The sequence below is a fragment of the Ictidomys tridecemlineatus genome, chromosome 9 (genome assembly GCF_052094955.1).
Source record: "Ictidomys tridecemlineatus isolate mIctTri1 chromosome 9, mIctTri1.hap1, whole genome shotgun sequence".
NCBI lineage: Eukaryota > Metazoa > Chordata > Mammalia > Rodentia > Sciuridae > Ictidomys > Ictidomys tridecemlineatus.
Window position 1 is genome coordinate 77,499,612 of NC_135485.1, and position 26,440 is coordinate 77,526,051.

The 26,440-nt window shown below is 47.8% G+C and overlaps 1 protein-coding gene across 10 annotated transcripts in view; it reads right to left on the reverse strand.

Moving 5' to 3' along the window:
* Nucleotides 1-6,371: 6,371 nt before the first annotated feature.
* The window catches only part of LOC144366811 (uncharacterized), a 35,636-nt gene continuing 15,567 nt past the window's right edge, over nt 6,372-26,440 (reverse strand). For 7 of the 10 annotated variants that reach the window (XM_078021630.1, XM_078021629.1, XM_078021634.1 and 4 more), the window contains 13 exons: nt 24,720-24,804; nt 24,221-24,434; nt 18,744-18,931; nt 17,058-17,266; nt 16,616-16,821; nt 15,429-15,531; nt 13,985-14,100; nt 13,588-13,818; nt 12,390-12,504; nt 10,002-10,099; nt 9,725-9,835; nt 8,636-8,750; nt 6,372-6,742 (listed from right to left, as the gene is read on the reverse strand). In XM_078021630.1, coding sequence (XP_077877756.1) covers nt 6,537-6,742; nt 8,636-8,750; nt 9,725-9,835; nt 10,002-10,099; nt 12,390-12,504; nt 13,588-13,818; nt 13,985-14,100; nt 15,429-15,531; nt 16,616-16,821; nt 17,058-17,266; nt 18,744-18,931; nt 24,221-24,262 — 1,740 coding nt within the window. In that variant the 5' untranslated portion in view covers nt 24,263-24,434; nt 24,720-24,804 and the 3' untranslated portion in view covers nt 6,372-6,536. The remainder of the gene's footprint in view (nt 6,743-8,635; nt 8,751-9,724; nt 9,836-10,001; nt 10,100-12,389; nt 12,505-13,587; nt 13,819-13,984; nt 14,101-15,428; nt 15,532-16,615; nt 16,822-17,057; nt 17,267-18,743; nt 18,932-24,220; nt 24,435-24,719; nt 24,805-26,440) is intronic. The other 3 variants (XM_078021631.1, XM_078021636.1, XM_078021635.1) reach the window with 3 other exon arrangements.

The following is a 26,440-nucleotide window of genomic DNA, read 5'->3' on the forward strand; positions in this document are numbered from 1 at the left end:
AGAGCAGGAAGAAAAGATTAACATTAAACAGAGACATGAGGTGGGAGGGAAAGGGAGAGAAAAGGGAAATTGCATGGAAATGGAGGGAGACCCTCATTGTTATACAAAATTACATATAAGAGGTTGTGAGGGGAATGGGAAAATAAACAAGGAGAGAAATGAATTACAGTAAATGGGGTAGAGAGAGAAGAAGGGAGGGGAGGGGAGGGGGGATAGTGGAGGATAGGAAAGGTAGCAGAATACAACAGTTACTAATAGGGCATTATGTAAAAATGTGGATGTGTAACCCATGTGATTCTGCAATCTGTATATGCGGTAAAAATGGGAGTTCATAACCCACTTGAATCTAATGTATGAAATATGATATGTCAAGAGCTTTGTAAGGTTTTGAACAACCAATAAAAAAAACTAGGGAGAGAGGGAGAGCACGCCAGGGAGTGAGCTTTTATTGGTGAATAAACAATTCAAGGGAAAATCCCATCCAGTGAAGGTTAAGGGGGAGCAGAATCCCAAGGTCAAGGACAATGATTGGGTCTTCAGGTCAGTGGCCAGGAGGCATCTGCAGGGACAAGCCCTGGGACCTTGGAAAGGGTGGGGAATGGCTCTGACACATCTGTGTTTGAGCGTCTCTCACTCTGCCAGGGAGGTAAGTCAAATCACGTAGGAGGATGGCCTCTCACAATTGTCGGTGTTTTTTCTTTTTGTTGCTGTTGTTGTTAGAATGAAATTCATAAGTTGGCAGACCATTTTTTTCAGATGTGTAACTAGATGCCATTTAAATTACCCACTTTTAAATGGTAGACATTTTGTACATGAGCACTGACTGTCTGCACCTTTTTGAACAGCCAGTCTGGGCTCAGGAGCCCAAATACCAATGGTCAGCTGGAACATGTTCTTTATTTGGCCTACCCGTCAGTATCCCCTGAGGTCATCTGTTCAATGAGCTTCGTTACTCCTGCTCCCTCACTGGCTTTCATAGAAACCACATACTGTCTATGAATCAGGGACACCAATCCCACAACATTGTGTTCTTTGAGTATCCAAAGTCCCACTTTTCACTTCACCATGCCTGACATAGGCAGTAATATTTATCAGCAAATGTGAGATTTTCAAAGATCCAATTCTGTGTGCTCCTTTCTCAAGGAGCATTAGGCAAGGATATAGCATACATAAATATTAAAAGGCTGTAGTTTTTAAAATGTCATCCATTGAATAGTTGATACATGTCTGAGATACTTTTTATTTTGGAGGAGGTATTATTTAATAGGGAATTCCAACAGTTACATAATAGTGAAATGAAACACAAAGAATAAAATGCATCCATTTTATTCTTTGTGCCTGATGAATTTTATGAGTAAGGATAAGATGCTTCCTTGTTCCAATGCAGATGTTGCCCACTTCTGTGAATGGATGTGGGGTGTCACCTGCTACTTGCATGTCTGCATGTTGTGCTTGACATTAATATCGTACTTGGAAGGTGGCAGAAAGTCAATACTGAAGTTAAGCTCTTGTGTTCTAGCAGCTGTGCTGCAGATCCTTGGTGTGCCACCTTCTGCAATTCATGCTGCTCTGTTCGAGTCCTTTAATGACTTCCAGGTGATGAGCATCATGGTCTCCTGGTCTTGAGAATGGCCAAGCATTGCTCTGTGAATGTGGAAGATGGGCATGTGGAAGGCTCCAGGGAGGAGGGATCAATGATCATGTACTCTAATCCATGTGCCTGTTTAATGACCTGTTTTTCTTCTTTGGTTTTAAGGGAGACAAGGCCCTCAGACACTTCTGTGCAGCTGGGAATGCAGGCTTCTGCTTCACCTTGAAGGAAGCGAAAATGCTCTCTAAGTGTACATCATGCTTAATTTTATGGAAGAATTCTACATCTAGCCAAACCACACGAGATTTCAAAAGCCAGCCCAATAACATTTAGAAGATTCATTCTCCAAAGCAGAGTCCTCCCTGTTGAGAGACTTCAATGTAGAGAAAGGAGAGCCCCTCTCTCCTCAGACTCCCTGCTTTGACAACAAGTGCACTGGAGAAGTTTGAATCAAGTGGGAGGCACATGGGCAGGCTTCCTGGATGAGGCCCTATTGAAGGGAGGATGGGATCTGAGGAGTGGACCAGAGAGAGGAAAGATGGGAAAGGGAGGGAAGCTGGCGAGGGCAGGGTGGCAGCATCACTGGAAAAGAGGCCCCAGGAGGAAATGCTACAGACTCTCAGCTGAAGACACCCGTGAGGGCTTGAGGTGTTTTCAAGCACAGCCTTCCTTGCCAATATGTGAGCTTCGTGTTCTGCTGGACTTGGATGAGTTTAGTGATAAATGACATGCAGGGACCCACATGCAACAAACACATTTACTGATGGCACAAGGGCTTCAAAGTGAAACTGTGTCTGCCAGTTATTACACATCATTCTGTGGCACTCTAGTTCAAACAGGGACAGCCACAAATTGCTCACTGGGAACCCTCTTTGCTGCCGCAAGTGGACGCTGCTTGCATGAACCGCTTCACTTCTGAACTTCTAAAGTTCTCCTGAGCAAGCACATTCAGAACCCACTTCAGGCCCAATAGGAAAAGTGTACCTAGAAGAGAGCCCTTGTAGCTCTGATCACCAACTTTAAAGAGGAAAGCTGCCCTCTGAAGAAAATCCATTTGCCAATGTTTCACTGAAATCAATGGTTCCCCCTTACTCAGAAAACAAAATACAAACGCAGAAGCCTTCATGAGGGGAACCTGCATTTCTAATGGAACATATACTTCAGAGAGAAAGTGAGAGTGCCGGCTCTGAGAAGCAGTTCTGCTTCATGCAGCTTCAACCAGAAACAAAACCCAATGTGCTTACAGAGAACAAGACCGTTCCTTCAATTGGAAGCTGCCTGCACAAAATGCTTCCATTCTGCACTTCCAAGCTTTTCTCAGCCAGCACGTTCAGTCAACACTTTACACCCAAAGTGCAAATTGTGCTACCCAGAGAGCCCTTGGACCTAACATCATCACAAGTATTCACATGGAAAGTTGGATGGTTGACAAGATCAATGGCCCAGAGTTTCATTGAAATCTTTTTCTCAATTTTTTTGAAAACTCACTGGAAATGAAAGGCCCACAAGCAACAAACTCTGCTATATACAAGACACAGAAACTTCTAAGTAAAGCCCGGGACTGCTGGCTCTAAGAAGGGGTTCCAAATCCTCCTAGTTCAACCAAGCCCAAATCCCAATATGCTCTCTAGGAACACTTTTACATCTTGCAATTGAAGCTGTTTGCATACCCTGCTTCTCTTCTGCACTTCACACTTTAGAGCTGTTTGCACACCCTGGTTCTCTTCTGCACTTCACACTCTTCTCACTGAGCACATTCAGAGAGCAGTGCAGGCTCAATATCCAAAGTGCACTAGCTGGAGAGCCCTTGTACCTTGGAGCAGTTGCTCAGATAGGTCTGATGGGTGGTTCAATTCCTCCATGATTCTTTGGAATCCATTCCTCAAACGGATTCTAAAAACCATCTTGAAATTGCATGAGCCTGACTACAATGACCTCTGCTTTATTGAGTGCATAGATGGTTCCAAGTGAAATGGTACCATCATCTCTGACAAGAGGTTCTGCTTCCTGCATGATCAACCAGGGAAAAATCGCCACGTGTTCACTGAGAACAAAGCTACTTGTGCACAAAATTTTTGTTTGCCCCGTACATATGCATCTCAGGATGCACATTCAGAACACATTTCCTGCAAAAAACATGAGAAAGTATCCTTGCAAAAGTCCACTCTGGTCTAGCATCACTAACATTGATTAGGAAATGAATTGCACAGGTTTCATTGTATTCCCTTGGTCTCCTTTTTCTAAAAACTCATTGAAACTGCAGGTGCCTGACAGCAACCAACTTACCATTGACCAAGAGCACAGTTGTTTCCAATGAAAACTGTGCCTGTTAGCTCTCAGAAGCCACTGGATTTAAGGCTACTTCAGCCAGGATCAAAGCTCAATGGGCATGATGAGAAAAATGTCATTTCCTAATGTGGAAGCTGCTTGCCAAAATTCTTCTGTGCTGCACTTCCAAAATATTTTCAGGAAGCACACTCAGAGCACAGTTTCAGCCCATATGCAAAGAGTGCTAGCAAGAGTGCCCTTGGACCTAGGTCAGCAACTTGGAGAACTGTGAGCCCACTGGGAAGAGCAATTCCCCAAGGTGGATTGAAATCCATTGCTCAATTGTTTGTCACAGAATTCACTTGAAATCCAAGTGCCTGCCTGCATTGAACTCGCACTGACCAATTGTACAAACACTTCAAAGGCAAACTGCCACCTCTGAGAAGCGGTGGTTCTTCATGCTAGTTTAAGTAGTGACAAACCCCAATGTGCTCACTGAGAATAAAATGAGCTCCTGAATGTTGAAGCTTCTGAGAGACTGCTTTACTTTTGCACTCCCAAACTACTCTCAGCAAGCACATTCAGAGCCGAGGTCAGGCCCAAAATACAATGTTGGCTGACAAGAGAGGCCTTGCACCCAGGATCACCAATTTTGAGAAGGCAATGAGGACTGCTGAAAAGATGAACTCCACAAAATTCCATGGAAACCCACTCATCGGACCTTTCTGAGAACACTTGAAATGCAGGTTTCTGCATGCAAGGAACTGTGTGTGACAGATGGCAAAGTTTGCCAAATGCAAACATGCCTACCAGCTCTGAGAAGCCATTCTCATTCACACTTCTTCAACCTGGGAAAAATCTCCATGTGCTCACTGAGAACAAGTTAGCTGTGCTACTTGAAGCTGCTTCCACAAACAGTTTTACTTCTGCACTTCTAAGCTGTTCTCATCAAGCACATTCAGAGCACAGTTCAGGCATGAAACACAAAGTGCACCAGAAAGAGATCACCAACTTGCAAGAGGAAAGAGGACCAGCTGAGAAGATCAGTTCTCCAAAGTCTCATTGACATCCACTTGTCACATTTGTTTACAATATACACTTGAAGTGCAGGTACCCAAATGAGTGAACTGTTTTTGATCAATGGCACAGAGGCTTCAATGTGAAAGCATGCCTGTCACCTGTAAGAAGCAATTTTTCTTTCTTCTAGCTCACACAGAAAAAAACACCATGTGCCTACTTACAACAAAGTTAGTCTTGCAAGTTGAAACTGCTTGCAGCAAATGGCTTCCATTCCCCACTTGCAGCCATCAGTGGTTGACAGATGGCACAGAGGCTTCAATGTGAAACCGTGAATGCCAATCATTACAAGTGCTTCTGACACACTTTATTTGAACCAGGGAAAGCCCAAAGTGGTCAATGAGAACACACTTTGTTCCTGCAAGTGGAAGCAGCTTGCATAAACTGCTTCAGATAGAAAATTCCAAGCTCTTCTCAGCAAGCACATTCAGAAAACAGTTCTGGCCCAATGGAAAAAGGGACCTAGCAAGAGGATCCCATACATATGATTACCTTCATAAGGTAGCTTCCCAACTTCTGTGTGGAACTGTGTTTCTCCTTGGCCCTTATGCTGTTTTGGAGACCACTAGCTCAGCTTTGTGCAGGATCATCAGACCTGGACTTTTGGCAAGACATGTACAGCCCTCACACATGCTCAGATGCTACAGGACTTTGTAGACCAGTCCAGACAACAGTAGGCATCCATTCATTGTCTACAGTCTACAGATTCCTAGATGCATGGCATTCATTATCATCAAATGCAGAATTTTCATCAAAAACCATATATATATGTGTGTGTGTGTGTGTGTGTGTATATATATATATATATATATATATATATATATATATATATATATATATATTTCCAATCTGAATCAAGAAAATCAGAAATATCCCCAAATCCAAAGAGTGGATCTCCATTGAAATGCTACCAGTGGAAAATTCCACAGCTGACCTCATGGGATGGTTCACAGTGAAAACACAGCTGCATGAAAAATATTACATGACATGACCTTCTGGTTATGTAGAAAGTGGCATGTGAAGTACACATGCATGTCTTCTTCAGACATGGGATTCATTTGCAAGACACCTTATCAATGGAAAATACTCCAAAATGGGAGAAATCAGAACCACATCTCCAAAGTATTTCAGAAGAGACCAACTCCATCTGTGTATCTATCGCTCAGTCAGTGTGTGTGCTCTAGTGTGTGTGTGTGTGTGTGTGTGTGTGTGTGTGTGTGCGCTCTAGTGTGTCTTTGTGTGTCTTTGTTTGTATTTGTACCATGATAGCCGATACTTCATTGCCCCCATTGGAAAACTGACTCAGATAATGCCATCTGCCAAACTCCTAAAACCCAAACTTCTTGCTAATATAAGAAAACATTCCTTCCTGTTGGTTTGGATGTGTCCTTTAGGAATCACTGCTACATTTAGTATACTCAAATCATCACAGTAGATCAGGTAACAAAAACATATATATTTTTAAATAATAATATATTAATGGAAACAACAAATACAGGATAGAGTAACAACTATGTTACTAAACAAGGTCAAGGACAATGGCAAACTATAGATACAAACTGAAGAAAATAATTATCAATGTAAATATTCCTGGGCTGCCTCAGACCTGCCCAGGCACACAGCAGCAGAATGGTTTTGCAAGCATCCTCAGGAGGGCTGCAGCCTTCTTTGTAGGATGAGAGAGAGGTTGAGGCTGGATCCACTCATCATTCTTTTGGGAGAGGCTCCTTTTCCTCAGCACGAAGTTGGGTTTTATGTGAGGGTTCTTTGCATAAAATACGTTGGCCTGAGCTGGAATCCTCAGCTCTGGGGAGAGAGGGGTGTACAAAATAAGGTGGCTCAGGAGGTGCTCTCTGGGACACCCCAACATCTGAGAGCCTGTGCCAGAAAAGGCCAGAGTCACACACCTGAGAGCTCTCCAATTCAGCACCCATACCAACAAGACAGCCTCCACAGTCCTCCCTGAGGAAGAACTAGGCAGAGCACTTCCACAGACCTAATGTCGGTTCCTACCAAAGGCTTTGGACTCCAGAACATCCCAGGTCCTCTTACATCTGCCAAAGTACACCACTAGGGTTTGCATCTGAAATCTCCCACAAAAGGCTCCTGTGCCGAAGATTCAGTCCACACATGAGCCATCTTCATGAGTAGGTTTGGAGGGAAGCATTGGATGGTGAGTGCTCCGGTGTCAACATAAAATTCTCATTCAAGATGAATACACTACTGGGAGGTGGGAAGGACTGGAAGAAAGGTTGAGCACGGTTGGAGAAAGACCTAAACAGGGGTGCACCCTGGGCAATAATACCTTGTTCCTGTAGGCTCCACTGAACCCTCATTCTCCAAGTAGAGGTCCTCCTTCTCCATCTTTCTCTCTCTCCCTCTCTCCCAGCCTTGTTCTCTCTCTCCCAGTTTATGCCTGTTTGGCAAGGGCTGAGGAGCTCTCCACTGCCACACACTAGAGCTTTATGGACAGCCTCAGTACACAACCAAAGAGAAAGTTGTGAAAGCCAGAGAAAAGGCCTAGGATTCCTCAAGTATGGCCACAGTGAGGACAGGCTGACCAGCACAAATACCACATTAGAGCCATGCTTCTGCATTGGTGGAGCCCGCCTCCATGTGAACCAGGCTTCTGAGAATGGAGGCCACATTCCAAATGCTGCCCTATTGAGAACAATGGTTCCAAAGGCCAGCAAAGGGAATGCTTCCCTCCAACATGGTGTATAATCCAGTGGTGCCATGACCCCAAGTGGGGGAATACAACAGCCTGCTTCTCCTTCCTCTGAACACGTGTTTCCTGTCACCCTCCTCTAACCTAGAGCCTGTTCTCCATCCCTTCTGGGTTGGATGTGAAGATCTCTGCTATGAATTTCTAAGGCTACCAAGGCCCCAGACAGACTTCCTCTTCCATTGATTCTACTAACCTAACAGTAGGTTAAGATAGGAGACAAATGATTCTAGAACTCATAGGGATGGTGGTCTTCAGCATACATAGGCTGGGATAATGGCTGCTGTGGTGTTTGGCTCACAAAAACCAACCAACCAACCAACGAAAAAGCGCTGGCATTATTATCAGATGAGCTTTGTGGCTACGTGCTGAGGAAGCCCTCATCTGACTTTAGTTAGGGATCATAACCTGGCTATTGTGATCACTCCTTGGCAAGTGAACTCAGGTACAGAAGACCATGGAATTTATGCAAAGACAGATGATTCAAGCTGTCTCCCAGGCTGTGTTTTCTTCCCAATTTCATCCTGTTACTGCTTGCTAGAATCCTGGCAATGCTCTGCCAAGGCAGTGGTTTTCTGGTCACACAGAAGGCTTTCAATCCTACTGCTTCAGTCCACAAAATGCCAGTTCCCTCTTTAGCCCATGCATTCCATGTTCCTCTGAAACCACTCCTATCCCGGACCATGAAAGCATACTGCTCCTGGAAAGAGGCTTTCCTCCTCACTCCTCAAAGATGTCAGTTTGGATGCCTGTTCATGTACAGGGGAGGCACCTGGTGGGGAGCCACAATATCCACTGGGGTATACCATTGGACCTCGAGACCTTCCACCAGCAGAAGTGCAGTTGGCTTTGTGCACGAACCCAATACACCTATTGGAGTGTTCTTGGGGGTCAGAGACTACACTTTGGTGCTAAGAGTTGACCTGAGTCCACATCCTGACCCTTGCTCTCTGCCATCTAATTGTCCCACTTACTGTGACGGTGAGAGATGATTTGGCCCAGCTCATAATCCTCCGGCTTCTCCTGAGTAAGCAAGTGCAGCTCGAGGGCCCTGTGGATGACGACAGGAGCCCGATCTTGGCAGGTCACCTGGAGCAGCATGGGAGACAGGCCTTCAGGAAATGGGCCTTGAAGTGACTACTCAAGGACAGTGGGCAGGGGCATTCTGGAGGCACCTCCACTCTAAATACAAGGGCAACATCCATGACCCTACTACCTGAGGCTGACCTCCTGCTCATCGCATGGGCTCTTCCCATAGGCTACTAGCCCAATCCTTGTACATAGGACTTCTTGGACCTGCCATTGCTCTTTGTGGAGCTGCACTCCTCTAGAAGTGAAAGGACCCCACTACCTGCATACAGATGCAATCTCATCCCACAAGTTGAGAGGAATTGGACAATAGCCTCCAAGATCCCAGGTCCGCCCGAGGATGCAGGCGGCATTGGGAATGGCCTAGGCACAAAACCTACAGGCTTTGGTCTGGATTGCCAGGGCCCAAATCAGACCCAGGAACATGACCACACACAGGAGTGACAAAAGATAGCCATGAGAGCTCCTGGCCTCCAGAGGCTCAGTGCTGGCTGGGGTGTAGGAGGGCACCTCATCCAGCAAGGGTGGTCACTGGGTTACCTGGACATTTAGTGTGCTTGCTCCACATCCATACTGACTCTGCAGAGAGACCCTCTCAGCTCCTTGTTCAAGGAACATGCAGAACCTCACACTGCTGTCCTCCTCCATAGACCTTAGCATCCCATAGAGTGGAACCTGCAATCTAGGTCTTGGCCTGTTCTCATCTGTCACCCATACCTGCCTCTGCCCTTCTGGACTGCATGCTGCCACCTGATACAAAGATTCCCTCAGACATGACGGTGGACAAGCTGCTGCTCTCCCTCATCTCAGCTCCAGCCCTTCACACTGACCTCTCCCTTCTTGATTCCCATCTATCCTCCTGATCATCCAGAAGCTCCAAATTCAAGAGGGCATGAGTAGTTAATGGTATTGGACCAGTGTCTGCTCCCCACCCAGGTGTAAGCACCAGGGGACACCCCTGCTCCCAGGCTTACCAGGACTTTCTTGGCCATCTTTGGACTTTGTGTTTCTAAGTGGACATGAATTAAGCAGGTGTCTCCCCCCTGGAAAAGCGGCCTGGAGCACTTGCAGGTTGATTCTGAGAACTGTGGGGGATGGAACATCAGCAAACCCAGAAACAGAAAGCTACCCCAGCCTGTCAGTTGGCTCTATGGGCTTCTAGCACATATGTCCAGGTGCTGAGGCTTCTTATTTCCCCAGGTGGGAGTGGAATGGCAGCACAAGTACAGCTTGAATAAGGTAGGTGTTTACCTCCTTTCTCTTGAACTCGGGGCATTTCCTCACGATGAAATATTTTATCCGCGGATTCATGGACTGATACATGAGTGAGTGGTCAGGGACCTTGATTTCTGCAGAGCAAAGTGGAGAGAATTGTTAAATGGCACTCAAGGATTTTACCACAAAACACACACAACCCCTGAGAGTCTCCACCAGGGCGAGGCTGCACCAGAATTGAGAGCCCTCCAATCCAGCTACAGTGCCACCAAAGACTCCCTCAGTGATTCATCCCTGGAGAAGATGATGTACAAAATTCTAAACCAAAAGAGCACCTGGCAATGGAAACAGCACCTTGGGCCCAGAACTTCTCAGTGCAGGTTGGATCTGCCAAAGGGACACTGCTAGGCTCTGCATCAGGATTGGCAAAGGCTCCTGTGCTTAGGCCTTTCTCCCCAGGGCAGCCATGCTCACACATGGGCATTCAGGGAAGCGTTGGATGGTGGGCAAATTTATCCCCTTGCCCTGGATGAATCCACTCATGGATGACTACACGGAGGGGAGGTGGTATCCATCAGAGGTGTGTTGGGCATGGACATGGGAGGACTTCAGCAGGGTGGTGCCCTGGAGAACTCTATTGTTTTCTAGGTTCGCTCTCCTTCCCCTTGTTTCTCATCATGAGCTGTCTGCTTGGTACTTGTATTCTGGTTCTTGTTCTACTTCTGGCTCTTCTTTCTGTCCTGCATCTTCTTGTAGTTCTTTCTGGGTCTTTTCTTGTTCTTACATGGTTCCTTCTTGTTCTTCTTCTTGTGTATCTCCCTCCACCCTTCCTTCTGTTCACTTCCTTCTCTTTCTTCTTCTTCCTCCTACTCTTCATCGTGTGATCCTCTCCCCACTCAGTTGTGTCCTCTTTCTCCTCCTCCTTCTCCTTCTATCTCTGGCAATGGTGGGGTGTCCTGAGGAGTTCAAATCTATCACACTCTTCTGCCCAGATGCAGCCTCTGTTCAGTAGTCCAAGATGAAATCAGTTCTCAATCAATGGCCAGGAGTGAAACCAAGACCAAAGACAAGTGACTTCCTTTCTTTGTCATTGTCACAGTCAGGAAAGACTTCCTAACAGACACCGTATTCTGGATAGGCTTCTACCTGTGGAAGTCTGCACCTCATCTGGACCAGGATTGCTAAAATAGATTCCACCTCCATAAAGCTTCCCCAATAAAAACAAGGTTTTCAAAATCTAGGAGAGGGCCAGCATCACTGCCACCCTCCTGCCATAAGGCATAGATGCCATCACACCTAGTGGGTTCCAGGCCCCCCGTATTCCTCCCTTTTGACATCTGTTACACACAAACCTCCCCTGGTCTGGAGCCTGCTCTCAACTGATGCTTGGGTTGAAAGTCTGTTTCTGAAATCATCTTCGTAGATTCTCAGTTTGGTAATTCCTTATTGACTGGCTTATTTTTGTACCAGGGATAAAACCAGAGGCACTTAAGCACTGAGACCATTCCCAGGCCTTTTTACTTGGGTACAGGGTCTCCCTAAGTTTCTGAGGCTGTTTGGAAATCCCCATCCTCCTGCACTGCCTCCCAAGTCCCTGAGATTCGCAGACACTGCCCCTTGCCCAGCTCCTTGCACCTCAGTCTTCCTCATGTGTGAGACAGAGGCAACCCAAATGAGGTGGTGTGGGAAAATTGGAAAACTCACTTACGTGCCTGACAGATGGTGGGTTCTATTGTGGACAGGCTGGGATGGTGAAGGCTAGGAGTGTCTGGCTCACAAGAAAAGAAAGAGCACTGGAATTGTGGACAGCTCAGCATTGTGGCCTCTGTTCTTCAGAGCCCTTCTTTGTTGCTGGAAGGAATAATAACCTGGCCATTCTGATATCTTCAGGAGATGGGCACCCAAGCACAGAGGACTTGAAATTGTTCCCAAAAGAACCCAAACAGGCTGTCCCCTAGCCTTGACTTCCTCTTCACTGAGTCCTGTTCCCAGTTGCTGCAATCCTGACATTCCTGTGAGTAGGCATATCCTGGCCATGGATTGGGACCTGTGCTGCTTCTGTCCATAGCAATGCTGATCCAATCAGGACCCATGTTCTCCTCCTCTTCATTTGAAGGCATCCTTATCAGTGAGCCATAAAGCAAACTGATGATGGATTGAGCCTCTCTCTGCCTTGCCCTCATGGATATTAGCTTCGCATTGCCAGACCAGGTCCAGGGGAGAACACATTTAGGGAGGTTCAGCAACCCCCTTGGGCCTCATTGAGCACCTCCACATTGAACACGCCCATCACTGCACTTGGTCTCCTGAACCAGGCCCACAACACTTTGGTATTTTGTGGCCAAGGCCCACTTTCTCTTGGCTGTGAGTTATCCTGAGCCCACACTGGATCATGTCTCCCCACTGTCTGATTGTCCTACTTACTCTCATTCTCAGAAATCATTCTCAGCAGCTCAAAGTTGTCCACATCCTCCTGCTGCAACAAATTTTGGTCCAAGGCCCTTCGGATGAGGCTCGTCACCGTATCCACACAGGTCACCTGGATCAGGGTGGGATAAATGTCATCAGAGAATGGCTTTTAGAGGAGCTACCCAGAAGACTGTAGTCAAACATTCAGGAGAAATCTCAGCTACATATACAAGGGCACAATCTTGTTATCCTGCTACCTGAGTGTAGCCTCCATATACCCCCTGGGTTCTTGCAACGTGCTACTAGAACAATCCTGGTACAAATATCTGCCTGTACCTGCCATCTCCCCTCCCCCTGGGGAGCCACATTCCACTCAGGTCAAAGGACCAAACTGCCTATGCACAGACACACTCTCATCTCACTGAGACGAGAGCAATGGGCCAGGGATCTGCGCACCAAGTGTGCTCTGGGGTGCAGGCTGCCTTTGTGGGTGGAAGAGGCAGACACACTGAAAATTTTGGTCCTGACTGCCACTACACAAAACACACTCAGATACAAGAGGGTGCACTTGAGTGCTTCATGATAGCCTTGAGAGGCCCTGGCCTCTGGAAGCTCGGTGCGGGTCTGGTTGTAATGATGTACTTGACTCAGTACTGGCAGTCACTGAACGTGTCTCCTCTGCAGCTGGACACCTGCAGCATTAGCGTGTCTACTGCACATCCATAGAAATTCTGCCAAGAACCACTTTAGCTCCGCATTTACATACATGCAAAGGCTAACATTCCGAAGCTTTGGCATGACCCCCCAGGTGATCCCGACCCCAAATTCCCACACCTAGTCATGCTAAGGAGGTTCTCTTCCCTGCTACAAGGAACACATCCCCTCCTATACATGTGACAAGTCACTGCCACCTCCTCTGCTCCAATCTCACTCATTGAGAATACCAAGTTCTAGGCATTGCAGCCTGCACCCTGGACATATCTCTGACTTCATCTGTCCACAGAACTTCCGTCTGCACTTCTGGCCTGCAAAACCCACACTACACACACCCACTCACCACTGGAGCTGGGCATGCTGAGGCTCTCCCTCCTCAGGTCAAGCCCTTAAGATGGACCTCTCTCTTCTTTATTTCCCACCACAGCCCCGGGGTTGGCTCTGTCTCCTGCCTTCCACTGTGTGGACACCCAGGAGGCAGCCCTACTGTCGGGCTTACCAGGATGCGCTTTGACTCTCTCAGGCTCTGTCCCTCTAGGAGGACATAAACAAAGCGGTTGTCTTCCACCTGCTCGCTGGAGTAAAGCAGTGAGGAGCTGCTACTGGTGACTTTTCTCATGCACCACTCATTGCTTTGGGTGGCCTGGGGCAATGGTCCTGCAGCCACTGCAGAGCTGCTGCTCACAGCTGCTGGGGTCCTGGATGCCACTGCCACAGAAGGCTCCAAGAACTGTGGCGGATGACAACATCCGCAAAGCCCAGCACCTGCACCCCACCCAGCCTGGCAGTTGGCTCTGTGGGCATTCTACAACATCCATCCAGAACCTGAGGTTCTTGTCCCCTTGGAGGATGTGGAGTGGCACCAGGAGTAAAGACTGAAGAAGGTGACTGTTTACCTCCTTTGGCTTGACCTTCAACGACTTGCTGGCATCTGTTTCCCGAAGAAGAAAGTTATAATGCACTCCTCCAATCAGGCCGTAATATACTTTCGCATCAGCAGGGACCCTCAGCTCTAGAGAGGCAGGGGCAGAGGTGTGGTAGGTGACACTCAAGGAATACACTACCCAACATCCCCCACAACTGAGAGCCTCTGCCAGCTCAGGTCTAACACAGACCTGAGAGCCCCCGAATCCAGCTACTGTTGCACCAAAGACTCCCCACTGATTCCTCCCTGAGGACCCTCTATGCACAGGAGGTCCAGTACAGGAACACCTTTCAAGGAAATAGCCCCTTGTACCCCAGACTCTCTTAGTTCACGTTGGACCCAACAAAGAGAAACAGCTAGACTTTGTATCTGGATTGGTCACCAAAGACTCATGTGTTGAAGGTTTTCTCCCCACTGCAGCAATGATCACAGGTGGGTTTGGGGAAAAGCATTTGATGGTGGGTACCTCCACCTTGCCAGTGGATTCATCCACTCATACAGGGCTACACTAATTGGAGGGGTATGGTTTGGAGGTGTGTTGAGCATGGGTGGAGGATGTCCACAGCAGGGCTGTGCCATCCAGAGCAATATATTTCTCTTGAGTTCCCCACTACTGCATTTCCTGCTCATGAGTATAATTCTCATTCACATTTTTAATCAATGTATTGTTATACTTCTTGTTCACCTTGTGTTCCTCCTTCTTGTTCTTGTTCTTCTTCATCTACTCCTCATGCTTCTTCTTATAGTCATCTTGAACTTCTTATTCATGGTCTTCTCCTTCAACTTATTTTCATTTTTCTACTCCTCCTCCTCCTTCTCCTCCTCCTCCTCCTCCTCCTTCTTCTTCTTTTCTCTCTCTCTCTCTCTCTCTCTCTCTCTCTCTCTCTCTCTCTCTCTCTCTTTCTCTCTCTCTCTCTCCCTCCCTCTCTCTCTCCAAGAACAGTCTACAAGCTGTGAAGGGTTCTATTCTACTACACACTTCTCTCTAGAAATGGCCTCTGGTCCTAAGTGGACTCAGTTTGCAATGAATTGAAAGATTGGAAGCCAGAAATGATTCTTCATTGAACTGCTTTTCTCATGTACTCATCTAGGTCAGGAAAGGCTGCCAAAGTAGGCACCCTGTGGTTGTCTGTCTTCTTTGACACAAGACAAAGAAGCCTCTCTTCTTGGCCCCTTGTGGATAATAGCTTTGCAATGCCTCCTCAGGCCAAGGAAAGAACACGATAGGCAGGTCCACAGCCCCTGGGGAACATGAAGAACCTGCAGATTTATGCCCCATAATTACACTTTGTTTTGTGCACAAGTCCCACCATACTCTTCCTGGGCATTGGGCCAACGCACACTGTGTTTTGTCTCCCAGTTATCGTGAGCCCACTGTGACTCACTGCTCCCTACCCTCTGATGGTTCCACTTACTCTGATGGTTCCAGACAATATGCAGAAGCTCATAGTTTTTTGGATCCTTCTGCTGGAGCAAGTGTACATCTAAGGCCTTGCGGATGACGACTGGAGTCCTGTCCTGGGAGGTCACCAGAGCAGAGTTGGAGAAAGCTCATCAGAGAGGAAATTTGGAAGTAGCTACCCAGAGGACAGTGCTCAAGGACAATCAGAGACAAGAGAGCTCTCAACACAAGGGCACCATCTTGATACCCTGCTACCTGAGGCCTTCATGTGATCATGTGGGGGTCTTCCTATGAGCCTCTAGTCCAATCTTGGTACAAGAGTTTGCTTCAACCTGCTATGCCCTACAGGGACAAGAGAATAAGGACCAAAAGGCTTTGTACAGACACATTCTAGTCCCATCAAGATGGGACGAATGGTCCAGTGGACTTCCATATCCCTGCTCTGGTCTGGGATGCAGCTGCATTTTTGTGTGGACAAGGCACAAACCCTAGGTGCTTTGGTCTTGACACCCAGGCACAACACACACTAGGACTCTTTAATGATAGGCATGGAAGCTGCTGGGCTCGAGAGTGTCAGTGCTTGCTGGGGTGTCAGGAGTTTTGGACCCAGCAGGTGCAGTGGTTCAACATGGCTCCCCTGGAGGTGGACACCAGAGTCTCATGATGGATACTCCACACCCAGGAAGATCCTGCAGAGAGACCTGCTAAATCTCTATTCATATACATGCAAACTAGGACACTAATGGGCCCCTCCAAGGCCCCCAGTTCTCTGTGACCCACACCTACCCACCCTAATCATTCTACAATGGCTCCCTTCCCTTCAACCAGCAACATATCCCCTCCCACACACAAGAAAATGACTGCCAACTCCTCTGCTTCAACCTCCAAGGTTCAATATACTCCTCCTCAATACCAAGATCAGTAGAGGATGGCCTGTACCCTCTATATTTCTCTGACCTCCTCTGAACCCAGCACTCACTCCTGCACTTCTGACCTGCACACCCCAAAACACGCAGGCCCACTCGCACCCAGACCTGGCATGCTGCTGCTCTCCCGCCTCTCTCTTCCTCACTTTCTGCTCTCCTTCCTGGCCTTCCAGAAGCTCCAGTTCAAGAAGACAGGCCTAGTCCAAAGTGTTTGCTGTGGGCTCGGTCTTCCCCACTGTGGGCTCCCAGGAGACTCCCCTTCTCGAAGACTCACCAGGATGTTCCTATACTGTGTTGTCCTTTCGTTTTCCAGGTAGATGCGAATGACGCACCTGCCTCTCATCGGATTGGTATATTTGGGCCATGGGGAGTACTGAGTGGAGACCCCTGATGTCCTGGAATCCAGCTCTGCCCCTTCCCTGGGAGAAGGCTCTGGCTCTGGGGTTGGCTTAGGAGCCGTGACAGGAACTGAGCTTGTAGCTAGAGGAGAAAAGATGCCAACATGACTGCCTTGCCCTGACCTTCACACAGACAGACAATACCCCTGCTGCCAGGAAGAACTCAGGCCCTTAGCCCACACAGGACCTCTTTTCAGACTAGGGTCACTTCCTGAATGGACAAAGGCTTATCCTAATTTCCAACCCAACACCAGGCATACAGACTCCCTGCAGTGGAACAACAGTCGAACCTTTCCTCATATACCCTTAGGTACTCACCACAGTCCACCTGGCTCTCAGGCTCTGCCTGGCTTGATATACCATCTTCAGTTGGGGCCAGCAGGTGGTGTGCTTGGTGCTCCAGGTTAAAGCCACTCAGGAGGAGCCACACATACGGCAGCAGCTGCTGCAGACTCAGAGAGCCTGGAGGCTGATGGGAAGCCTCAGTGTGGAAGTTCACCCAGGTCCCCAGGAAAGAAGATGAGGCACTGTGGGGAGGCAGGTGTGGAGTCAGCAAAACCCTGGCCTTGCCTTCGCCATGGCCTCCAGAGCAAACCTCTGACCCTACCCTCCTGAACCGTCCCTGGTTCTGAACACACCAGTCCACCTCAGGCAAGACACAGTGGCTGTTCAGGCAGGGACAGGACAGGTCGCTAGGCAAAGAACCTTCAACGAAGGAGCGTTAGATTCATGGTATGACCAGCTCTCCCCTCCTCTGGGCAGGCCTGACACTCTACTTCCTCTTGGCTACCTGCTCTCCAACCTGGAATGCACCTTCCGGGAGTGTCTGTCCTCCTGCCCACTCTTCTCAGGGCTCAAGAGACACCTCCTCCCCTGGCGAGGGCTGCAATGCTACCTCATTCTCTGTGAGCTCTCACTGAGTCCCCCTGAGTAGCGGTGGACCTCTCTTTTCCCATGAGTGCAGACCACATCTCTGTGGCCCTGAGGGAGGACAGGGAGGTGTAGAGTAGGGGATCCATTATCCCAGGGCCTTCCCCAGAGGACCATGACTACCTACAACTCCCTGCCTTACCCCTCCTACTGTTGAAGCCCCACACCTTACACTGCAGGCAGAAAACTGAATTAGGGAGAGCAGTCTTTCCTCAGCCTTCCAAAGTCAAATCACCTTGCAGGTCCCTACTCTAGAAACAGGAGCCCACCCTCTTGACCCCAAGCCCATTCCATGTTGAAGTTGGTCCAAGGGTCCACCATAGTCACTGAAGAGGACAACGTGCAGTTATGCCCCATGGAATCAGGGATGCAGTCACATGTAGGATATGTACTCATGGCACCTGCGGTTTGAGGCTGACCCCCATGAAAGGGGACACAATGGCAGTCATTTGCACCCCATTTTTCACTGAATTATGAAACGTGACTGGAAACGTGTCTTCACACAGTGGGTGCTTTCTCCATGTTCATCAGTGAATGAGCCCAAACTGCTGATTCCCACATATCTCTGGGTGTGGGAGCTGCCATGTCCAAAGCCCCTGTCCAGCTATGACCCAGCTAGGACGCTCTGTCCCACTATAGAAACTAACATGTCTTTATTAACCCAAAAGTGCTTTAACAAGGCCCGAGTTTTGAGACGCCTCTGGCACAGATCTACGTTCTTCACAAAGCCAACATCACACCAGAAAGACCACCTGGCCTCGCTGAGTCCACCTGGGAATGAGCTCAGTGCACACCATTGAGCTGTGGTGCTCACTGTGTGGGGACTGCTCCACGGACCTCTGTGGATCAGCTGGAGTCAGGATGGTTTCTCTGCCTGAGAGGTGAGTTCACTCCCCTTGCAAGGCTGTGGCAGGCACCTCCAGGACTCGTCCCATTTGGGGCTGACATTCCACTATGAGTGTGGTCCTCTATCTCATTAGGTATCACAAACCTTTGGGTCCCTGAGAGGCACATGGCAGCCGCAAGACAGGCATGAGGGGGCTACACACTTGGGCTTGGTGGTCTGGTGCTTACCTTGGGAAAAAAAGATCCAGCACCTGCTGGGTGGGGATGAAATCCCAGGAGATTAACCCCATGTTGCTGCTGAAATGTAGGTTTCTCCCACAAATGACAGGCAGGAGCTCATTCCTAAGCTGGTCCTGCCTGTAAGGTTCAAGGCTCTGTACCCTGAAGGGCTCCTCCGTGTTCTCATCATTTTCACCCTGGGTTGGGACCAAGAATGGTGGGTTCAAAATGGAAATGGTGACAAACAGAAAAATGACTTGTGCCAATACACTAGAGTCAAAGCACAATGGGACAGTTCCCATCAGTACAAACACACACACACACACACACACATACAGAGTCAGAATAGGAGTCCTGGGCCATTCATCAGGGATCAGACTAGAGGGCCTGCTGGGCTCACCTGCCCTGTGCTACTTACTGTTACTCTTGAGCTCCTCTGCGACAATCTCCAGAGGCTCTGGCATCTAAGATGAAGCCTCACCCAGTGCATCCACAAAAGGGCTAGTTGGCCCCCCTGAGATTCCTGGGAGCCTGAGGCTCGGCATTGTTTGCAACCACAGGAGAACATCCTTCTCACTCCAGTTTCTCCAACCAAATGAGCTCGGATGGCTTGGTCAGTTAAGTGGGTGCCTGGATACCAGGGTTCCATGTTCTGTTTGATCCATTGTCAAGGCAATGATGTCATTTCCTGTGCCCATACCTGAGCCTCTTTTCACATAAGACCACTTTCAAAAGCCCTATGGGTTGCTGATTTCTCCTCCATGCCTACCCATCTCAGGTGCGCAGGTGTTCACCAACAACTACCCAAACATCCCCACCAAAATCTGCCCTGCTTGGTGCCACTAGAGTTCCAGCTTGGAGCCTTCAAAAATGCATTCACAACCAGTCCTTCCCTCTCAGCAGCTTTTGGACCCTGGTCCCATTAATGTGCAACTCATGCTGTGCCCAGTCTTTTCTGGAAAGTAGGGTAGCATCTAATCTCTAGGGTTTATTGTGTCTATTGGCCCATAACATCCTCTATTCTCCTGAAACCAGAGATGGGACTCACAGGTGGCTAAAGCACAAATGTAGAGATGGGACAATCACAAGAAGGAGAGAGACAAAGAATGCACCCCAACTCAATCAGGCCTGTGTCCCACACAGGGACGTGGCCAATGTCCGTCCCATCGTGGCTGCAGTTCCCTCTCTACACCATGGCAAGTTGGAGGGGACTGAGATGCAGAGGCTGCTCCCCTCTGCCATACAACTTCCCAAGGCTTCTCCTAAGATTTCAAAAGGGCCAAGTGTGTCTAGTGTTGGGGTCTCACAGAGACTCCAAGGTACCACAGCATCCTGCTGCCCAGAACCGGTTCACCCCTCACCTCAAGGGGGCTCAGCCTCTGGATTCATAAGAATTGAAGTGGGTACAGGTGATGGGATATCACCTCCAAGACTGAGTTATGCCAAGTCCATGACCCCTGTCTGCATCCCTGTCTCCAGCAACACTCCCCTCTCTCTCTTTCCTCCTCAGAGCAAACAAATCCATTTAGCAAGTGTGTCCTGTGATAAAGACATGACAGTCACCCATCCTCTCATTACAAAAACACTGAGGCTCAGCCAACATGGATCCTACCAGGAACACTGGCATAAACTCAGAGTCCGATCCTCCCAGCCGAGCCTCAGTGAAGCCTGGACTCCCAGCCTCCTGAGAAGAGGAAACAGAGGTGCCTAGCCAAGCCACCTTGGATGCAGCCACACACAAACTGAACTCATCAATGCCCCTTGCTCTCAGTTGTGAGTAAGAGGGGAGATGGTGTTTCACAACCCTGGACAACAAATGCAGTCTCCAGGCTTTGGGGTGTGCCCTGGCCTCTCTCTATCTGCCCAGGCCCTCCAACCCATACTGGCCTCTTACCCAACCTCCTCCTAGGGCCAAACTCAATCCTGCCTCTCAATTTCTGCTGCCTTCCCCAAATGGAGAAGGGCTGGCTCTCTGTTATCATGCTGGTGTCAGCAGCAATGCCACCCCACTGACATAATTCTGAGTCCCAACCTAGGCACTCCAGCTGTCTTTGCCACACCTGGCCTGTTTGGGCTCTGGCTCTTGCTCTTTTCTTTCATGTGCATGTGTTTTGAGGTTTTGAGTTTCTCCCACTGCAGAACTGCAGCTGTAGCAGGGTAGAGCTCATGAGGGTGACATTCTGAGACACATCCAATCCCATCAGGACTGTTAACTTGGGTGATGCTGGAACACAGAGATGAGTGAACACATGGGAGGTGGTTGGACCCACCTTGCCTCTGAGTGGCTTCCTTTCAGGACAGGAATGTAGGGATGGGAGCCCCTGGCGTGGGATGCTTTGCACAAGGCGTGACCACGGGCTCTCTTTCCTGGCAAAAATGGCTCCAATCAGCATGGAGAGCACTGTCATTCCTGGTGGCTAACAACAGCCCTGGACCCCAGAAAGGAACCCACACTCAAGATTAACGTCCGAGTGTGCGTGTCCTTGAGGAAATGAGGTCTCCTCATCCCAGGTGCAAAGAGGTAAGTCCTCTAACTCCAGGGGCCATGAAGGGACATCTGAGTTTCCCTTGTCCTTCTTTCCCTCTCTGAACCCAGTGTGTCCTCACACTAACCACAGTTAGGACCCTGGCCTCATTCCCCAATGAAGATCATTAGGCTCCATAAAGGACAGTCTCTAAGATGCTCAGTGGACCAACACCCTCTGCACAACCCATAACCCTATTCACCCAAGAGGCAAGAGGATTTCTATTCAGGAAAACCAGGAAAGGGAGAGCCTTTCTCAAGGACACAAGGACATTAGTGAGTGAGGGAGTGATTAATGGATGGATAACTATTTCCACCACCAACTTCCAGGAGCATATATGGCCCTTTGGAGAATTCTGCAGTGTGTTGGTGATTAAGGAGAATGTGTGAATCCAGGGGTCACTAGGTCCTCTCAGCCATAAGGAGGGAAACTGCCATAAAGGAACTAGGACAAGGGTGCGAGGAATGCTCACTGGTGGGAGATCAGAAGGAAGGAAAGTTTACTCATTAGAAAAGTGTAGCCTGAAAATTCTTAGCCAGCCAAAAGTCGTGCAAACTTGTGTGGGAAAAGAGTCTTTGCACAGTGATGAAGCTAGGAGCTCACATGATGGAACACAGCATCAACTGGGACCAAATCCAATATCTGATATTCTTGTAGGAAGAGGAGAGTCTGGACCAGATACCAGGGAGACTGGGGGATACCGGCTATGTGAGGTTGGAGCCAGGACGGGATGCCCATATGGGAACCACAGATCGTGGGCAGCAATAGGACAGTGGGCAAGGGCTGGGAAAGTTGGGGGACAGTCCCCTAGGAACCTGTGAGGTGTTTTGGCAGTGGGACCGCCCAACACCTTGTGTGTTGAGCTCCTGGAGCTTGAGAGAAGGCCCTTCCTCTGTTGTTGGCCACCCAGTTGACAGAGTTTGGTTGTAGCAGGCCTAGGACCCAGATGAAGGTCTGAGCATGTTGGCCATGCAGGGTGGATCTGGACCTCAGACACACTCTGATGACTGTAGGGTCTCAGCCCTGCATCAACACAAGCACCAAGTCAGGCCAGATGGGGAAGGGCTAGGAACACACTCTGGGGGCTGGTGCCTATATTACTAGGAGCACTTCTGACCCCAATTCCCTGATCTGCTGCCAACACAAGCTACAGAGGAGGGTAGAGGGACACAGAGCATGGATCGTCCCCACTCAGTGGGCCCAGGCATGTACCATGGCCAGCAGCCTCGTGCCTTGCCCGGTGAGTCCTGAAGCGGCCCCCTCTTCCCAATCTGAGAGCTCTACCCTTCCTCATGTGCTACTACCTTTCCACTGTCTCTGGAAATATCTACTTGCTGTGGTCCTCAGGCAGTTTATGATTTAAGTTAAAAAAAAAAAAACAGGTCTTGGTGCTCAAAAATATTTTATTTGCCCATCCTCATCCCCCAACCCCAATATTTTCATTATTTCCTCAACATATGAAATTTTACTAGCAAAAAGTTAATTTTGAATTATACAAAGTTGATTCAAATAACATTGATATACATAATCAATCCCCGTACTTTCAATGTTTGTTCTCCTTTCCTGTTAGAAACTGCTCGGGAAAAAAGAGAACAGAGGGGGCTGGGGATGTGGCTCAAGTGGTAACATGTTTGACTGGCATGCGCAAGTCAGTGGGTTCGATCCTCAGCACCACATAAAATAAAATAAAGATGTGTCCACTGAAAACTGAAAAAATAAAACAAACAAACAAAGAGAACAGAGGACAGACTCATGGAAGTGCTTGAACTGATAAGAAGCTGCCACTCAAGCTCAGCATTCAGTCCTGGACAGAGTAAGACTGGTCCATTTTGACATCTACTCCAAAGAGTCTACCAGACAGAATCCTCTGACTGATCCCTGACTGAGCCATAGGAACTGGCTAGAAAAGCCTTCACATCCTCAATACATTCTTCACTTCAGAATACTGGACAAGCATTGATATCCATCTCTCATTACCTTGCTCCCCAGCCAACCATTCTTCAACAAATTCAAAGGAGCAACGCATGCAAGCACACAGAAAAAGATGTTCACTACACACATCCATGTGCGAAAAAGACAACTGGTATTTTTTGTTTTGGGCTATTTCAAATGAAATCACTTCTGCATGACCTCCACAAACAAAAAAAAAAATTGTGAAATTCCCATGTAGAAGACAAGATACACTTGCCAAGGAGGCAGTGCCAAGAATTTTGACACTCCAAATGTAGAGTGTGTGTTTAGGAGGCAGTCACAGTTTCCATGAGAGAGTCCCATGAAATCAATTAGAAAGATCCATGCTCTAGCCCTACCATGCAAGTGATGTGACTTGAAAGAGTCACTTAGTCTCAGTAACCATCATCACTAACCACTAAGTCAATGAATAAAGGTCCTCAGGTGTCAAGCTACAAAATGTGGGATGAGCATGGATCAGGATGGGTGGGAGAAGTCTCCCCCTCTAACACAATTAGGGAAGGCTGTGCCTGTCCTCAAGTGGCTGGGGGGCCTGGGATCCTGCCACAGAGGGGGATTCCAAACCTCACATCCCCTGACCCAGGCCAGAAGACCAGGTAGAGTCCAAGAATCCTGGGGTGGCCCAATGGCAATAAAGGTTAAAAGGAACTAGGGATCTGCCTGGACCCTCAATCCCCTACTCTGAGCAGGGCTGCATGACGAGGCCAGAGGCCATCCACAGCAATCTGCCTTTACAGGAAAACAGGGACTGCAGGCTGCCTCTGGCTCACTGAATCAGGGTGGTGTTTTCATAAAGCAAGACCACTTCCTCACATTTGACCAGCAGCTCATGTGCTGACAGCACAATGACTGGCTTGACTCAGGCCCTGATGAATGAAATAGAAAATTCATAGCAAACCCATCTTTAGCTCTTCCACATCATCAGGGGCTCTGATTCAATTCCGTCCAGAAAGGTATCTGAAATGATTTCTAAACATGCTGGGGACTCACCCGTGTGTGGAACTTTTCAGGAAAATGGGGATCAAATCTCATGAAGCAACTCTTCTCTCTTCTAACCCATGGGCAATGCAAGGAACCTGCATGATACCAGAGGCTCACTTCTCTCTTCTCGTGTCTTCTGGAAATAAATCATTAATGCGTCCTTCAAGGTGAAGCAGAAGCCTGCATTCCCAGCTGCACAGAAGTGTTTGAGGGCACTGTCTCCCTTAAAACCCAAGAAGAAAAAACAGGTCATTAAACAGTCACATGGATTAGAGTACATGATCAATGATCCCTCCTCCCTGGAGCCTTCCACATGCCCATCTTCCCCATTCACAGTGCAATGTTTGGCCATTCTCAAAGACCAGGAGACCATGATGCTCATCACCAGGAAGTCAGTAAGAAACATGAACAGAGCAGCATGGATTGCAGAAGGTGGCACACCAAGGATCTTCAGCACAGCTACTAGAACATAAGAGCTTAACTTCAGTATTGACTTTCTGACACCTACCAAGTACAATGTTAGTGTCAAGCACAATATCCAGCATCCAAGTAGCAGGTGACTCTCCGCATACATTCACAGAAGTGGGCATCATCTGCATTGGAACAAGGAAGTATCTTATCCTTACTCATAAAAATCGTCATACACAAGGAATAAAATGGATGCAAGACTTCTCATTTCACTATTACGTAGCTGTTGAAATTCCCTATTAAATAATACCTCCTCCAAAATAAAAAGTATCTCAGACATGTGTCAACTGCACAATGGATGACATTTTAAAAATTACAGCCTTTACTTAATAATTATGTATTCGATATGCCTAGTAAGACTCTTTGGGAGAGGAGCACATAGAATTGCATCTTGGAAAAGCTAACATTTGCTGATAAATGTTACTGCTGATGTCAGGCATGGTGAAGTGAAAATTGGATTACTTTAAATACTCAAAGAATGCAATGTTGTAGGACTGGAATCCCTGATTTATAAACAGCATGTGGTTTCTATGAAAGCCAGTGATGGAGCAGGAGGAATGAAGCTGATTGAACAGACGACATCGGGGGATACTGAGGGATAGGCCAAACTGAAGAACATGTTCCAGCTAACTACTGATATATGGGCTCGTGAGCCCAAACCTGTGTTTGATAAAGCACTCATGTAAAAAGGTCTACCATTTAAAAGTGTGTCATTTAAATGGGATCTAGATGCACATCTGATAAAACGGCCTGTAAATTGATGAACTTCATGCAAGCGAAAAAAACAGATGATGGTAGATATAAAGATAAATCCTTGTCTTCACCAGGATGCCTAGAAATAGATTTTATTTGGCTAAGATGCAAATATCTTTAAACAGAATTTCTGAGTTCTCAATGACTTTATTCAATATTATACTGCACAGATCACAATGTTTTCTTTACAGAATAGTCTCTTCTTCTTCAAGCCTCACATAGAAAATGTCTCACAGGACATATGAGGGGAATGATCCAAGGGATGAGAAAATGGCTGGAACCATTCTCAAATGTGCACATTGAGCCTGAAGGTTTGGAAATGGGACAGACACATTGCCTCTTCAAGACTGCACTAGGGTTGCAGGTTACCAACAACTGTCATGACTCCATGTCACTAACTATGCCTAGCTCTCCTCAGAAACCTGAGGACAGCCAACAACCTCAGTTTGAAGGCACCTAAGGTAACCTAAAAGAATTATCACCCTATTGGATCCATGAATTAATACATATCACAACTTGACCACTTAAACCAAATCCCAGAAAACTGGAAACAGATGATCATTTCCTCAGATACCCTGACTTCCATTTCATTGCCCAGAGATATTTTGGAAAGAATAAAATAGAATTTCATGCTTTGAATATATCATCCAATACTTTTCTTCCCAAAATGCTAGCACAATGGGTTCACTTTCTCTTTAGGAATTTTACTAATTGTTTGAAAGTTCTAGAGGGCCTGTGTTGGTCTCATAATGGACAAACAATCCAACATCCCCAGAGAACTTACACGTGCGATAAGAAGAAAACAAGGTCAAGCGGAGGAATGGGCAGGGGGATCCAGAGGAAGCTCATTTTCATGGGAGAGAATTCCCCCAATGAAAAGCATCAGAATAGAAACTAAGAAATATACCAACAAAAACAGTATGCTAGCTACTCAACATGCACAAGTCAGAAACCTAGAGAAGAGAATGCTGGCCATGTATGGACAGGTTGAGCTCTTCAGAAGAGCCA